At 46.8% G+C, this 16,056-nt stretch overlaps 1 protein-coding gene across 2 annotated transcripts in view; it reads left to right on the top strand.

Moving 5' to 3' along the window:
- Window positions 1–15,639, top strand: part of SYT6 (synaptotagmin 6) — a 46,411-nt gene extending 30,772 nt beyond the window's left edge. For both annotated transcript variants that reach the window (XM_086861841.1, XM_086861840.1), the window contains exons 3-7: window positions 487–1,045; window positions 5,159–5,279; window positions 6,499–6,670; window positions 7,811–7,961; window positions 14,107–15,639. In XM_086861841.1, coding sequence (XP_086717967.1) covers window positions 487–1,045; window positions 5,159–5,279; window positions 6,499–6,670; window positions 7,811–7,961; window positions 14,107–14,178 — 1,075 coding nt within the window. In that variant the 3' untranslated portion in view covers window positions 14,179–15,639. The remainder of the gene's footprint in view (window positions 1–486; window positions 1,046–5,158; window positions 5,280–6,498; window positions 6,671–7,810; window positions 7,962–14,106) is intronic.
- Window positions 15,640–16,056: the final 417 nt, after the last annotated feature.

The raw sequence follows: 16,056 nt of genomic DNA, 5'->3' as shown, positions 1-16,056 counted from the left end.
GCAATGAGATGAGCTTTAAAACCCTCTGAACCCAAACCATTCTGTGGTTCTATGAGTAAAGCCTGGCCTTCTGAACTGGTTGTGTCTCTCTCACCAAAAAAAAAAAAAAGGAAAAATAAGGTGGTTTTGGTTTTGCCTGAGAGAGTTTAGTGCCGGTATTTTACAAGGACTGAGGGTGGGGAAATTCTCCACGTGGTGCTGTCTGTGATTTGGGTAAGGGGTTGTTTGGGCCCATCTGTTCAGCTGTGGGCTGTGACTCGTGCCACAGGTGAGAAAACATAGCTTGTGGAAAATACTCTGGAATTTAAGAAATTTGCTGGATTGGTTCCTTGAAGGTTTTTGGAGGTGTTTCCCCTCTGTTCAGAGCAGAGCTCAGGAGCACCTATGGAACTCGTTCTGTGCTCTCTTGCTTTCTGAGTCTGGGGGCGAAAAAGGAGAGCCATGTCCTTGTAAACACAGAGAGCTGTTGGTGTCTTCCTCCTGCAGGCACATCTCATTCAAGAGGCACCTCCCTCGCCAGATGCACGTGTCCAGCATGGATTACGGCCTGGAGCCGCCAGCTGTGGCTGAGCAGCCCACCAGCATCGGCCGCATCAAGCCCGAGCTCTACAAACAAAAGATTGTGGACACCGAGGACCCCAAGAAAGAGGCAGAGAAAACCTGTGGGAAAATCAACTTCACCCTCAAGTACGACTATGAGAACGAGATGCTGACTGTCCGAATTCTCAGGGCTTTTGACTTGCCAGCCAAAGACTTCTGCGGCAGCTCGGATCCCTACGTGAAGATCTACCTCCTGCCTGACCGCAAACGCAAGTTCCAGACACGAGTGCACAGGAAGACTCTGAACCCCACCTTCGACGAGTCCTTCCACTTCCCCATGCCCCACGAGGAGCTGGCCAGCAGGAAGCTCCACCTGAGCGTCTTTGACTTTGACAGGTTCTCCAGGCATGACATGATAGGAGAAGTTATCTTGGAGAACCTGCTTGAGGACTCGGACCTCTCCCGGGAGACTTCCATCTGGAGGGACATTCAGTACGCCACGACGGTGAGTGTCTGCTGGCAGGGTGGGGGTTCTCCACAGGGGTAAATCCTCCAGCTGATGGGCTCCTTGGCCTCCTGTTAGCCTCAGGGACCCTCAGCCACGGCACAGTTCTCTGCCACATGCACCTGTGATGAGCTAGACAGAGTTAAGAGAATAAAGCGAGTGCTTATTAAAGTTCTTCAACAGACACACCTTTGGCAGCCAAAAGCCTCCCAGAGGCTACACCCAAGATGGACAATGGTCACAAATTTTTCAGACAGGCATGAGTTTGGTCTGTTTGCATATCAGGGGTTTATTCTCCAATTACAGCTTCAGGTAAGGAAATCACATTCCCCCAGTTTGCTCCCCCTACAATTCACTTTTGTTTATACTTCTCAGGGCCTGAGGCAGAGGGTGTCCTTAGTTCTCAGGCCTGGAAGGATTGTTTTGTCTGACAAAAATGTGGAGAGAGCTTGCTAACAGTCTATATGGAGTTCAGAGTTATTCACAAATGGAGTACAGTATCTGAAAAATAGAAAAGCTAAAAGCTTAAGGCATCACATGGTCGCAATAAGGAAGAGCTCTGTGGAGCCCTTGGTGCTAAGAGATGCTGGATGTGCTGCTGGCAACTCTTCCAGCAGCTGGACTTGGGTCTTTTAGGAGTTCTGTTGAATTCCCTCTGAAAGAGAAGCCAAGCCTCGGAGAGGAAAAGTCCCAGCCCCTTCTGTGTCACACAGAGCTGGCAGGAGAAGCCAAGTGTTCACATTGATCACTGAGTGCAGAGCAGTGACATTAACCTCTCCATTATAGCTGCCTGCTCCTCCACTGCCCTCCCAGGAGGATCTGGCTGGTCTTAAGGGCCAATGAACGATTGAACTGTTCTGCAGCTGGACACCAAATCAGCCACTGTCATTGTCATTTCACATTATTTCTGAGACTGAAAGATGAGACATCCCCACCCCTGTGGCTGGAAGCGTGGGCCCTGTCACATCTTTCCTGGTGACTGGCAGAACACCACAACTCACAAAAATCTGTCCTGCAGCTTTCCTCATACTCATCTCATACTTTTGTTCCCCTGCTTTCTGTGCTGAGGAGGGAGCTGTCAAACACAAATATTTCTTGTGGCCAGCAGTGCCAGAAGACAATTTGCTTTGTAACTCTGGTGTTTTTTTTTCCCAGCACCGTGTTCCCCACCAGTCTGCTGCAGGGTGTTCAGAACCTCCTGACAGCTCTGTGAAGTCCAACAGGTTTGCACAGCCCTGTGTCCTGTGCTGCTGTGCCCAAGGGGGACACAGTCCTGGGGCATTCGGGGGGCATGGGGTGCACACAGAACATCACCCTGGAAGGTGGATCAGGGGCTGGAGCTGTGCTGGGAGCGCACGGAGAGCTTTGGCTCTGCCAGCCTGAGGACACAGGGATGGAGGTGCTGCCTTCCATGCACCCTGGGGCAGCACTGGGGGTGTGCTGGGGATTGCTGCTGTGCTGCCTTTTGAGCATCTCGCCTGGGAGGGCAGTGGGAAGGAGGCGCAGGATCAACCATGAGGAAAGCAACTGTTTGAGTTAGCAGGGTACTCACAGCTCTTGGCTTCCAAGCTGCAAACATCCATGGTTGCTGTGATTGATGGATGGTAATTGAAGCAGAAATTGAAGCAGAGAGGCAAGCAGGCACCAGGCACATCCTTCACCCAGAGAGGGACTGCTGGAAGGGGAGCAAAGTGCACCTGATGTGCTGGTGCCTCCTGGAGGAGCCTGCCTGTTGGTTCTGCAAGCCATAGGGGACGTTTTCCTGGCTAAATAATCTCATTTAATGGGGGAAAACCCCACAAAAGCAGGTGGAGATGCACCAACAAAAGGGCTGTTGAGGGAAAAGCCTCCAGAGAAGGTGTGAGGGGAGCAGAGCCAACTCCATGCCCAAGATGTGTTGAGCAGGAGCCTGGAAGAGCTGCAACAGACACATCCAGCACCACATTTGGCTCCATCCCCTTGTCCTGTCTGTGCCATTCTTATGGAATGTGCTGCTCCTGGGACATCTCAGCCAGCTGTAGCACACCCAAGGACATTTCTGTTTAATCAAAATTGGGAAGGGTAAATACAGTTTGCACAAAGCCCCAAGAAAGCTCTGGGTGCCTAATAATGCATGAGATCAATGGTGTGGGTAAGAGGGTAGGAACACATTTAAGCACTGAGCTGGCCAAATAGCCAGCACATAGCTACTTAATTAATGACTGTACAGCTTGTGAATCAGGGAAACATCTTTGGTTTCAAGTCTATTGATTCAGAACTTCCATTATTTTCTAAAAGGTACTGATATGAATTTTGGAAATATCGCAATGTCTATAATCTGCAAGAAAATAATGTACCCACAGGACACACTTTGCTCTCTTGTATTTATGCATTATGGTTGCAAAGAAAAATCTCTTGACCTGATACAATGAGGTCAAAGAACAATTTATGTTCATTTTATACCCTGAATTGGTCCTCTCAGTGCAAGGAGGGGAATAGAAGATGAGATGGTGTTCAGAGGGTGTTCTCAGCATCTCACAGGGGGCTGCTCTCTTCTGACATCTCGTCCAAGGTCTCCTGCCTTCATCCTTCTCACACCAACTAACAACAAAGAATGCATGAAAGAACAGAGCCAATCAAAATTTTATATAATATTCATTAGTATTCTGCACATCTAAGTGGAATAAAGATTTAATCTTTGCCTTACCTGAGAATGAGCAGGAAATAATTTGGCAAAAACCTCATCCATCAACAAGATCTATTCCCCTAACACTTAGCAAAGCTTTAAGTGCATTTACTTGTCTTTCCAATTCCACCACACTACTCCTAACAGCTACAATTTCTTTTCAGCAGATCATTATATCACATTGAAAGGAATCAAACACACTGTTTCTAAAAATAAATGGGTTGTTTGCTCTACAGATGTGGGATCTGTATGTAGAAAATAAGATTTTTTTTTTTTAAATCCATTTTTAGAAGGTGTTTGGAAATCTTTCTGCTGACCTTGGATAATGATGCTTTCCAGTTTAAATAAGACATTTGGTTTGTTTATTTTTCCCTGAATTCCTGTGGGCAAGGCAATGACAGAAAGGGCTTTTAGGAGGTGTAGTTGATGAAGCTGCAGTGCTAAGAAGTGCTAAGAGCCATGGATAAAAGTTATTTGATGGGGCACTAAAAGAGTAAATTGTGTTGGCCTCTGTGTAATCCAAAAGTACCAAACATTTCTGAGTGCCATCTGCTGGTTAATTCCCCATTAGTACTCACACACACACAGCCCCACTCTGTGCCAGCTCCTTGAGGCCATCTCAGAGGGCTTGGTGCTCCAAATGTAGACATGTCACAAACAAAAAAGCTCAATGGGCCCTTCTTGGTTGTCTTCTGGCTTAAATCTTTGACCCCACAGTTGCCAAAAAAACCTCTTGCCCAGCTTTAGAGAAAACTGGTGTGCTACTCAAAGACATTTTCATTTTAAGCAGAAATGTTAGGCACTGTCAGTCATAAACCTTTATTACTGAATTCATCCCTGTCTGTAGCGGGGGGTTGAAGCTAGAATATATTCAAGGTCTCTTCCAACCCAAACCAGTCTGTGATGTTATGAACTGATGGCACTGGCTGTCCCATAAAGTTTCTGAGGAGATTTTTGCAGTGCACAGCCAGGGAACACAGCTTCTGCATGTTAGGAGTGCATCTTTCTGTCACCTTCCTGTGTTTGTCACATTCCTGGAGGAACCAGGCACTATAGACATGTTCTATACATTCAAATAAGACTTGATACTAATTTGATTACCTCACTGCATTGATTTAGTGTGAGAAATCCCATCTCCTCTGTGTGAGCAGTGGAGCAGCAGTGAATCAGCTGGGCATTAGCTGTGCATATCTGGGAGGTTGCAATAGGAAGCACGGACTTCAGTGAGGCAGAGGAAGATTGTCCTTAACTAAGATGTGAAGGTGTAACTTGTTTTTCCTGTTCTCTGTATTCATTTTTAACCAAATCGTGTTGGGGGGCACTGGAATCACCACCATAAAGTGCCCTTCACTCCAAATGGCAGAACAGAGGAAGTACTGGGGTGGGAGAGGAGGCACCTGGCTGGTTCTGCACATTTCCAATAAAATGTATTCTCTGTTTTATTGAAGGAAAGCGTGGACCTGGGCGAGATCATGTTTTCCCTTTGTTATTTGCCAACTGCAGGTCGCCTCACCTTAACAGTCATTAAATGCAGAAATCTTAAAGCTATGGACATCACAGGTTACTCAGGTGGGTGTTTGGTGGCTGAGGAGGACCCCCCTGCGTCCACATTTCCTCCTCTTGTTCACCGTATCCTCAGTAGATGGTGGGTGAACCATCATGTTTTTCAGAAATAACTGAAAAAGCCCTATCCGTGTTTTAAGTGCAAACAAAATTTTTAAAGCAGAATTATCTGTGGCTTTTTTCCCATCCCACTGGAGGGTTTGCTGGGCCAGAGCTCTGATCCATCTCTTGGGTTAGACACTTAGATCTCTTGGAACCCTCTATAGCCAGAATCAATTCTTCCACCCCAAGATCAGGAAAGGATCATAAATCCTGGATAAACCCCACTGGAATGTACATTTCCCTGTACAGTGGCCAGTAGTCACACCTGAGGCTCACAGTCACCTGAAGACTGTTTGCATTTGAAACTTCAAAGAGCTGACTTGCAAATTTAGCATGCACAAATTCTGGTTTTCATCATAAATCCCAGTTTCTTTTCCAGACACCAAGTTCAGAGTATCTGCATTTCATTGTACAAAAAGCAGTAATAACAGAGACCTTTGCAGAAAATGTTTCTGTCCAGCTGGAGCTTAATGCTGTATGAAATGTCTGAGAATTGAGTCTTTCTTCAGGTGAAGCCAGCTCAGCCTTTCTGCAATAATAATAATGCAGTGCTGGTTCTCTGGTGCCTGAACCTCAGGTCACCACCCACACCAGGATGAGAAATGGAGGATTTTACTGGTCTGCAAACAAACTTTTAGAAAAAGTCTATTTGAAGTGTTGCAGTCTGCAACCTCAGGATCTCGTCCAGGGAAGCTGCAGGGTTCTGGGGACCAGCATGGAACACCACTGAGACAGGCTTCCAGTTTATGAAACCATTTATTCAGCACGGGAACAAACTCAGATCCAGAACAAAGAGCCCCGAACAAAGGCAGAGCCGGGTTTTTTGAGGGACAGAACCCCCAAGGGTCTCCACCTGTTCAGGGTCAGGGACCACTAGAAACACAGCAAGGGAGAAACCCTCCAGGGTCTCAATATCAATCAGAACTCCTGGGCCGCCCTTCAGAAGGGGTTTGGGGTGGGACAGTGTTACTCTTTGTCTCCCTCTAGTCACGTCGCCACATTGAAGAGTGCCTCTGGCTCCTGGGAGCTCACAGCCCATCCTCTGATAAACCTGTTTCTATATTGCAAAGGTAACAATGCACCTCTATCAACAAAAGGTCTTCTCCCATCTTTTCCTCCCTAGATCCATATGTCAAAGTGTCTTTGCTCTGTGATGGGCGAAGACTGAAAAAGAAGAAAACCACCATAAAGAAAAACACTCTTAATCCCACCTACAATGAAGCAATAATCTTTGACATTCCCCCCGAGAACATGGATCAAGTCAGCCTCCTTATCTCTGTCATGGATTATGATCGGTAGGTGGGAGGCTCTGGAGAGCTGGAGGGGAGAGAATCCCATTTGGTGCAGATTTTCCTGCTCAAATGCAATTTTCCACAGTGCTTTCCATAGCCTCGATGTACAGAGTTCAGTGATATCCACCTGTCTCTGGTGATCTATCGCTACAGTGACATTGATATTTATGGCTATGGAAAAACAGCAAGTTTGGCAAAGCTGGTCCTTGCTTTATGGCATTTCCTTGAGCAAGTGCCATGTCTCCCTTGGTTATTTACTTGTCCTGCAACCCAGTTTAGAAAGCAAATAATGTCAGTCCTAGCAGCATGGGGTGTATGAATTAGGCATTACTGAACCTGGGGTTATTCTTGCTGTAGAGCACTACTCACACCTCTGTGTCTGGGCTGACCTGAAGTTAAAATAATTTAAGAACTATAATTAATTACCTATGGTGATGGCAGTGCTGGGGCAGACACAACAACCCAGGCTCACCAGCAGTGGGGTCCCGGCTCTGCCTGGCCAGGTGTGGGCAGCCTGAGGGATGGATGGATGGATGGATGATGGATGATGGATGGATGATGGATGGATGGATGATGGATGGATGGATGGATGGATGGATGGATGGATGGATGGATGGATGATGGATGGATGGATGGATGGATGGATGATGGATGGATGGATGATGGATGGATGGATGGATGGATGGATGGAAGGATGATGGATGGATGGAAGGGTGATGGATGGATGATGGATGATGGATGGATGATGGATGGATGGATGGATGGATGGAAGGATGATGGATGGATGGATGGATGGATGGATGGATGGATGGATGGATGGATGGATGGATGATGGATGGATGATGGATGGATGATGGATGGATGGATGGATGGATGGATGGATGGATGGATGGAAGGATGATGGATGGATGGATGGATGGATGGATGATGGATGGATGGATGGATGGATGATGGATGGATGGATGGATGGATGGATGGATGGATGATGGATGGATGGATGGATGGATGGATGGATGGATGGATGATGGATGGATGGATGGATGATGGATGATGGATGGATGATGGATGGATGGATGGATGGATGGATGGATGGATGGATGGATGGATGATGGATGATGGTGCTGCTTCTCTGCTGTTCCTCAGGGTGGGCCACAACGAGATCATCGGGGTTTGCCGTGTGGGGGTCAACGCCGAGGGGCTGGGCAGAGACCACTGGAACGAGATGCTGGCCTACCCCCGCAAGCCCATCGCCCACTGGCACCCACTGGTGGAGGTGAAGAAATCCTTTAAAGAGGTATGTGGGCTTGTCCTTCCCTTCCAGTGCCAGTGCTGTGCGGGAGTGGGCTGGCTCCAGGCTTTCAGAGAGCTCCTGCTCTCGCCTGGGATTTTCTGAGCAGAACTGAGGGAATTTTCTCACCAGAAATGAACTCTAGAAAACAAGCACTTCTGTATTGCCTCAAAATAGCTCCTTGAGCTCGCGAGCGAGACTGAACAGAACTGTATTTACAGATGTGACTGTTACATTTTAGGGATTTTTCTTTTTTTTCTTTTTTCCTTTTCCTTTTTAAATTAGAGATTGAAAGCAGTAAGGAAAGAGAATGCTGCTCTGATTGCAGAACAAATTGTCCAGGGATATTGCCTATTTCAAGTTTCAATTTTTCATCCTAAAAGATTTTTCTGTTGACTCATCTCCAAGCCTTTGAGGGAGAATAAATAGAACAAATGTAATAGCTCTAAGCATCTTCAGAGAAAGAGATTGACTTGATGCAGCCCTAGATGATAAAATAGGGCTGAAATGCCTGGGTACCATTTTGACCATCTCTGGCATTTTCTTCCCCCTTGCACTCCAATTTCTCACGCTTCTATAGTGCTATTTGGCTTTGCCTGATTTAGGTCATAATTTCTGGAGGAGAGAGATGTGGAAAAGGGCACACACGCCTTTGACACTTCAAATATGAGAAAAAAGCACAAGTGTTTGAGGCCAGTGATACTATAATAAAGGCAATAAAACCTCCCTCTGTGTCTGGGACTGGGGAGGTATTTTCCCTCAAAGCCACAGAATAAGTGCAACTTATTCTTTTTACTTAAGAAAAAGCATCTCATTTTCCCCTTGAAGTTCAGTGCTGAGCTGCACTGAAAGGCAGACACAGGGCTTGCTGAGACTCCACAGTAGAGTCAATTACTGTATAAACCCTGTCTTTCTTTGAAATCTGCTCTTTCCTCCAACAAGAAGGGGTGGGGAGGTGGCGCAGGGTGCCCAGAGATGCCCCTGGATCCCTGGAAGTGTCCAAGGCCAGCCTGTATGGGGTTTGGAGCAGCCTGGGATAGTGGAAGGTGTCCCTGCCCATAGCGGGGGGTTGGAACTGGATGATTTTTAAGTCCCTTCCCAACCCAAACCATCGTATAATTAAGAAATCAGTTTGTGCTCAGTGCCCTCTGTCCCAGCCCAGGTCAATTATACACAAAGGAAAACCTGGCATTGATGTTTGAGCTTAAGACCCACTGGAGGTGGATGTATCAGCCAGTGGACACCTGTAAATTCACCCTCCCTCTTTTGAGGTGATCTGTGAGCTCACCTTGAGCTGTGAATCAGCACAGGGATCAGCTATGCAGGGCTGAGTCAGAGCAGAATTAAACCCTTGTGCACTTTGTGTGCAGTGCTAACTCTGCCTTGGGTGCTGAACAGCAACCAGGAGTTCATTCCCCTTCCCCTGCTGGGCCTGGGCAGGCTCCGTGTGTCACCTCCCACCGCCACAGGGAGCTGGAGACCAGCAGCCACAAGGTTTCAGCAGAAAAGGAATTATTTCTCATTTGATCTCTTGGCATCTGTAGCATCTCACAATGTGACTACAGTTGCCATGGCTGACCCAGGGGCAGGAGTTCTTTGTCCAGGTTGCAATATTTATGGCTTTACTGCGCTGTTCTTCAGATGCAGGTGGAGTTTTTAAAGAAAAACTCCTGCAAAGTTTTTGAAAATCACTAAGAAAAAAGTAATAAGGAGGCATTTTTGTTATGATGAAACACAGAGAAACCAAGGAAGACATGTAAGATGACTCACCTTCTAAAATACACTTTTGAAACCATGGCTGAGCCCCCAAGACTCTGGAAAAAAACCGAGTGAATCATTTCACCCCTCAGTGCACAGGTCAGGAGCTCTGCTTAAAAGGAAAGAAAAAACCCTCTGATCATCTGTTCTGGTATTTTTGCCACAAACTGGTGCACAGAGAGAGCAAGCAAATGGTCCCTGTGTTTATTTGCCCTTTTAAGTTTTAGCACGGCTGTCTGCAAATCTCCAGTGCAGCCTAAAAGAAAAACTGAACAGAAGAGGCACAGGCTCCTGGAGAGAAATTAATGGGAAATGGTATTTGTTGGTTGCAAGACATTGCATCATCTCTTCTATGTTGTGTTTGGGTACCTTTGAAAAGAAATTTGGGGTTTTGGTCCTGCAATCCCAGCTCTGGGTCCCTGTGCAGCTGCTCCATCCTTCCAGGCTCTGTGGGCTGCTGGTTCTCTGTCCATCTGTCCTGAGGAGGCTGGGGGAGAACTGTCGGCCCTTCACGCCTTCCTCACCTTCATGCCACCCTCATCCCTTTGTGGGGATGAACTTGGGCTGTGCTGACATCCTGAGCCATCATTTTCACCTTCCTCTTTGTCTTCTTCATCTTCATCTCCAAGAGCATTTGTGCTGGGCAGCAGCAAATGGAGCGTTCGCTTCCCAGATGATCCTTGTGATGGTCTCTGTGTGCTCTGACCATCAGGAGCAGCCTCTGGCCTCATCTGAGTCTCCCCTGAGTGCTTGACCTCAAACCAAGGCGAGGGAGCCGGATTGAATTGTCCCTTGGATGTCTAAATGGAGGGATGGGTGACTGGAGCAGTGTGTGTGGGGACATGGAGCTGCTCCAGGTGCTGCCATCTCCCCATGCTGTAGCTGGGGTCCCACCCCCCTCCCCACCACTCATGGAGGAGAAAATTGTGGGAATATGTAATTTCTTTGCTAACCGACACCCTGCCTGGCGCCTTGGAAAATCTTTGGCCAGGAGGAAGAGCTCCCACCATAATTTGAGTACAGCTCAGAGTCACAATTTCTGGTGAATTTGCCAGGAAAATGTCACCAGGGCTGTGCTGCTTCAGGAGGATGGCCCAGCCCTGGCCCCCTTACCCTGCCACAGCAGGGAGTGATGGATGGATGGATGGATGGATGGATGGATGGATGGATGATGGATGGATGATGGATGGATGGATGGATGGATGGATGGATGGATGGATGGATGATGGATGGATGATGGATGGATGATGGATGGATGGATGGATGGATGGATGGATGGATGGATGGATGGATGATGGATGGATGGATGGATGGATGATGGATGATGGATGATGGATGGATGGATGGATGGATGGATGGATGGATGGTTGTGTCTGTGGTGTTGGACCAGCCTCCTCCTGAGGCTGAGGGATGGGATGTGTTGGGCCATGATTCTTTGTCCACCATGAGGACCTGGGCAGCTCCAGCCTGTCCCAGCAGCCACAGTGCTGGGCTAACATGACCTAACCCCTCATTTCTGTGCCAACAGCAATTTGGGCCCTTCCTCCACGAGCTGGTGCTGCTCCCTCTTTGCTTTCAGTGCTGGAAAAGGCTCCAGTGAAAAGGGAAACGCTTCAGATGCACATCATGTCTTTCGTTGCTCCATATTTATCAACAGGGAATAACAAACCATAATGACTGCACTTCTCTAATGACCATCATCATTAAAGAGGGAACATGGAGAACATGTGCAAATGAATCATTAATTACAGGCTTTTAAGTGCTATCCTCCTCACACAGATGTTCAGAAGGCGAGTTTCTGAGCAGAAAGGGAGAATCCCTCTTTGTGGGGTTGTTCTGACAATAAATTCTTCCCCTCAGCACAAGTTGTTCCCAGTGTTCAACCCCGAGGTCTTGCTGGCAGCTGCACCCTCCCCCGGTGCTTCAGCCACCCCACCCATGTTCCTTCTGCATTCTTCCACCCATCAGCCAGGTTCTGGGGTGTGTGCACAAAGGGAAATAGAATATTATATCTTGTTCTTCCAGGCTTTGAAAAGGGAACTTCTGAAAATGGGGATTTTCCCTGTTATCTCTGAAGGACAAACCCTGGTGTGGCAGAGTCGTGTCATCAGCACGATGCAAAACAGGTCTTTGGTGTTGCCAAGTGCCTCTGACATGCAGCAGGGGAGAACTTATTTGTTTAAAACATTGCTCCAGATAAAAACTGATAACTCTGCTGAGAGCCAAGTCATGTCCATAATGTAGAATAATCATTTATCTTTAAAGATAAGCCCTCCCAGACTTCTGGGCCTGTTTGACTTTGATTGAACTTTGATTGATTTGTTTCTGACTGTTGGGTAAACTATGCATGGCCCACCTTTTCTAATTAAATGAAGGAAAAGCATCTCCAGGTTCCTCTCTAGTCATTTGGATCTATCCTTGGTACTGGGATTTTGAGACATGGGACTACTGGGAGATGTTTTAAAGCATGATTTATTACTCTTCTTTTACGGTCTCATGGAGGAGTGAGAATGTCTTCACCGTATGTGCCAGATGTTCATAGTCAGGGGTCACAAGACCACAGGGTAGCAGGTCTCTTAAAGGTTAATTGGCCATAAAACTACTGCCACAAAGAATGTTTTTACTTTCACACCAAGAGTTAATTATTTTGTCTAACACATCTTTGCCACAGTGCAGGCTTTCTTAACCAATCGTGTAATGACACAAAACTACTCGGTACATCTTAAAACTTATTACCTTTGTAACTCCTTCTATATCTTAACTTTAAAACCTTAGAATTTTCCACTACCTAGCTTAATGTCTTTCTGTCTAAACTACCAACCCACATTTTTGCTCGTGGTCTCTAAATTAAGAAGTCTTTTCCAAGGTCTCAGGTCAAACCCTGCGCTCCATCTCTGTGCTCAGATCCTGCATGCACAAGATTTTTAAAATTTTCTGTGCTTGGAATTCACACACCTTGGAAGAGTTTTTATCACATTTTTGGAGTAGCAGCGCTGTCATTGTCATGCATACAGCATGAGGCAAAGAGCATGGGGAAGGCTCTGCCAAAAGACCATTTCTGTTGTAATTTCTGCAATCTGCTCATTGGCAGTCCCCGTGGGGAGGTTGTACCTGTATTATCAATTCCTCAGGGATTTTTGCCAATTTTTTTGACAAGAGAAACATAGAAGGAAGTGTTTCCTTACCTTAAGGCAGCTGTTTGCCAGGACAAGCTTCTCATCTTCATTCATTAATTTCTGCTCAGCCCTGAAATACAGGATTTTCAATGCAAACCTGTGCAGTGAGTTACTCTACACTGACAGGCTCATTTGGGGAAGGAAATTGGCCAAATTAGCTAAATTTTTGACCACTCCAAACCCATGGAGCATCTGCAAGGGTCTGCTGGCCCTGCTCAGCCACCCTGTGACCACCAGGCTGCTGTTCTCTTGTTTTCATTCGAGATGGCTTTGCCAAGGCAAGGGTGAGGTCTGCTTCCTCAAGTAAGTTTTCACCCAGAGAAATGAAATTCATACATGCTTAAGCATTAATATCAACCAGCAAAGAATTTCTAATGATGTGGGAGGAGAGGGAATTGATTCAGGCAGTGGAAATTCTCCCTCCCGTTGTCTCTGGGAGATGTCTATCATTTGTCACTGGAATTTAATAAAACAAGATGGTGAGATGGGCAAGTGCTCAAAAGGTTCAGAAATAATGGGTTTGAATTATGATAATAGCCCTCAAGGCAGATGAAAAATAATTTATGATCCCCTAAGTATGGCAAAAAAATGTTTGCTCCATCCACTGAGTCTCTGGTCTGATTTCCCTTTGAGAAATGTCTCCGGTGCTGTGGCCAGAGCTGCTGTGGAGTAAAATTACCAGACTGGAAAGCCTCAAGTACTTCTGAGCTTAGACAGTATTTTTAAACTGAAAAGACAACAGCAATAAAGCAGGGAAGAGCTGAGAGCACTTTGTCTTCACAGCACACACAGACACTGTTTATTTTCCTTTTTTTTGATGAGGAATCCTCGCAATTGGGAATTGATTTACAAGACAATAAAGTAAATTGTTCAGCAGTTCCTCCTGAGTGGTTAAACACGGGCATTGCATAAGCTGGAACTCATAGAGCAGATGAGACCATGTCAGGGCAGGAGCTGGGCAAGGGTGGGATGGGATGGGATGGGATGGGATGGGATGGGATGGGATGGGTTGGGATGGGATGGGATGGGATGGGATGGGATGGGATGGGATGGGATGGGATGGGATGGGGTGGGATGGGATGGGATGGGATGGGATGGGATGGGATGGGATGGGAATACTGAGGAAGAGGAGATAGACAACACGGTGCAATTATTATTGGGAATAATCCCAGATCATCTCTCCTGTTTGGTCACCTTGATTTTCTTCTGTCCCCCAGTGGCACGGCCGGGCAGCAAGCTTTGACAGCCAGGGCTCCTGTCCCTCCCCCAAACCACCCCCCACACCGTGATCTGCAGCAAGGACAGCAAAATGGGACTAAACCAAGTAATTTTTGCACTTGGCCTTCAGTCTCAGTGGTTGCTGAGGGGCGGTGGCTGCAGCGGGACTTCTGGTCTAGTTGTTCCTGCGTAAGTAAAGGTAGAAACCTGTTTTGTGGTCAAATATGTTTTTTGTCTAATATGTCTCCCAAGGTGATGTTATTTTTGTGGCTTTTGCTGTACGGATCTGTTTCCAGAGGGAGAAGGTGACCTGAGATGTGCTGGGAGTTTGGTCTGTAAAATAACGTGTAAAATAATTTTTAGTGTGTGCGAAGGCTGGAAAGGGGTGAGGAGGTGTCTGCAGAGAGCAGAGGTGGCCGGGACAGGGGACAGTGGCCACTGGAAAGCTGTGGCAGAAGATGGGAGAGACCCTCCCAAGCCACCAGTAGCTCCATCCTCATGGTCAGCCCCAGCCCTGCAGAGTGTCCCCAGGATTCCTGTTCATGTAGAGGTGTCCATGAGCTCTTTAGAAGTTTGTGCAGTGTGTACCCCATAATTCCTTTTGTCATATATAAAAAAAAAAAAAATGCTGTTGATTCCTCAGGAGGGGAACCCTGGGTTTTTTTCCCCTGTATCTGAAGTCTCCCCAGAGCTATTTGCATGAACAGTTCCTTCAGCCCCCTTTGTAGCTGCTGCTTATCCCCCATAACACCCCTGCGTTATCTGGAGTGGAGGAAACAGCGTTGCCGCAGGTGGGATTCAGGAAAAAAATTGGGGAAGATGTTACAGAAATGTGTGACAGCCCTGCATGACCACTGGATCTCTATTTCTTATCTCATCCAAGCAATAAAGGGTGACCCAAGGGGGAAAGGGAAATACAGAAACATGACTGATGTTGAAAAAAGCTTCCAATCTATTTTCTTGAGACTGTCAGCACTTCCTTAAAGAATAAAGTTTCTCAGCACAAGCCTTGAAGGAAGGTCAAGTTCTGGGAAAAAAAAAAAAGCAGCTTTGCTGGTTCCTTGGCTGCAGAGGCCAAGAATGAAGTTAGAATATCCCAAGTACTGGCTTTACAGCTAAATCAGCTGATCTTTATCAGCCAGCTGTGGATTTTGGACACTTTCTCATCCTGGATTTTTCTCTGAGTTAAGAAGTGCATTAGTGCTGTTTATTCCACCTTAATTAAATTAAGCAAAAGCAAATATTTTGGTTTGGAGGTAGTCGGCTCTCCTCCCCTCAGGTCAGCAGGACTGTGTTCATCAGCCACAATCCTCAGGTCAACTTCAGTTTCCATTTTCCCAAATGTCACCGCATCACCCCTGGCTGCACATCACAGCTGGCAGAGAGGGGTGTTTGCATTGCTCCTGGCTGAGATGAATCCTTTGTTCAGTGAAGGGTAAATACATCATTCCTCATCACACCTTGTGTCTTAATTCTCTTTATGTGCCACATGCTATAGGAGCAGAAACTCAATAAAATTGTTTTATTTGTAAGTTCTGCCCCATCTGGTGAAATATTTTCTTCTGTGGAAGCAGGAATTGTGTGTTGTGTGGTTGGGGGTGGGACAGTGGGTGCCATAAAATGTGACAATGACAGAGCCTGGCAAGGTGTGGGGCTGGAGAAGAGCAGATGGAGCAAATTTGGAGCAGACGTGGGCCCTGCAGCTCCTGCCTGGGCTGGGACAGCCGCACCATCTCTGGGGCAGCAGCTGAGCACCAGCTGCAGCAGCAGAAAGAGTACTCCAAGCACACTGCAACAAAAAAAGTGGTAGAACTGCATTAGTTTCCCAGCACAGAGCATTCTGAGGGCTTCTGCTGGGGAACAAGGGGAGGAGAAGCTTTCTGAGACCATCATCCTTTCTGGGAATGTCCCGTGTTTAATTAGGGGAAGAGTTTCTGAACATTGAAACT

Source organism: Cyanistes caeruleus, chromosome 24 (assembly GCF_971803275.1).
Source record: "Cyanistes caeruleus chromosome 24, bCyaCae1.hap1.1, whole genome shotgun sequence".
Taxonomy (NCBI): Eukaryota; Metazoa; Chordata; class Aves; order Passeriformes; family Paridae; genus Cyanistes; species Cyanistes caeruleus.
This window is presented reverse-complemented; position numbering and strand designations above follow the sequence as displayed.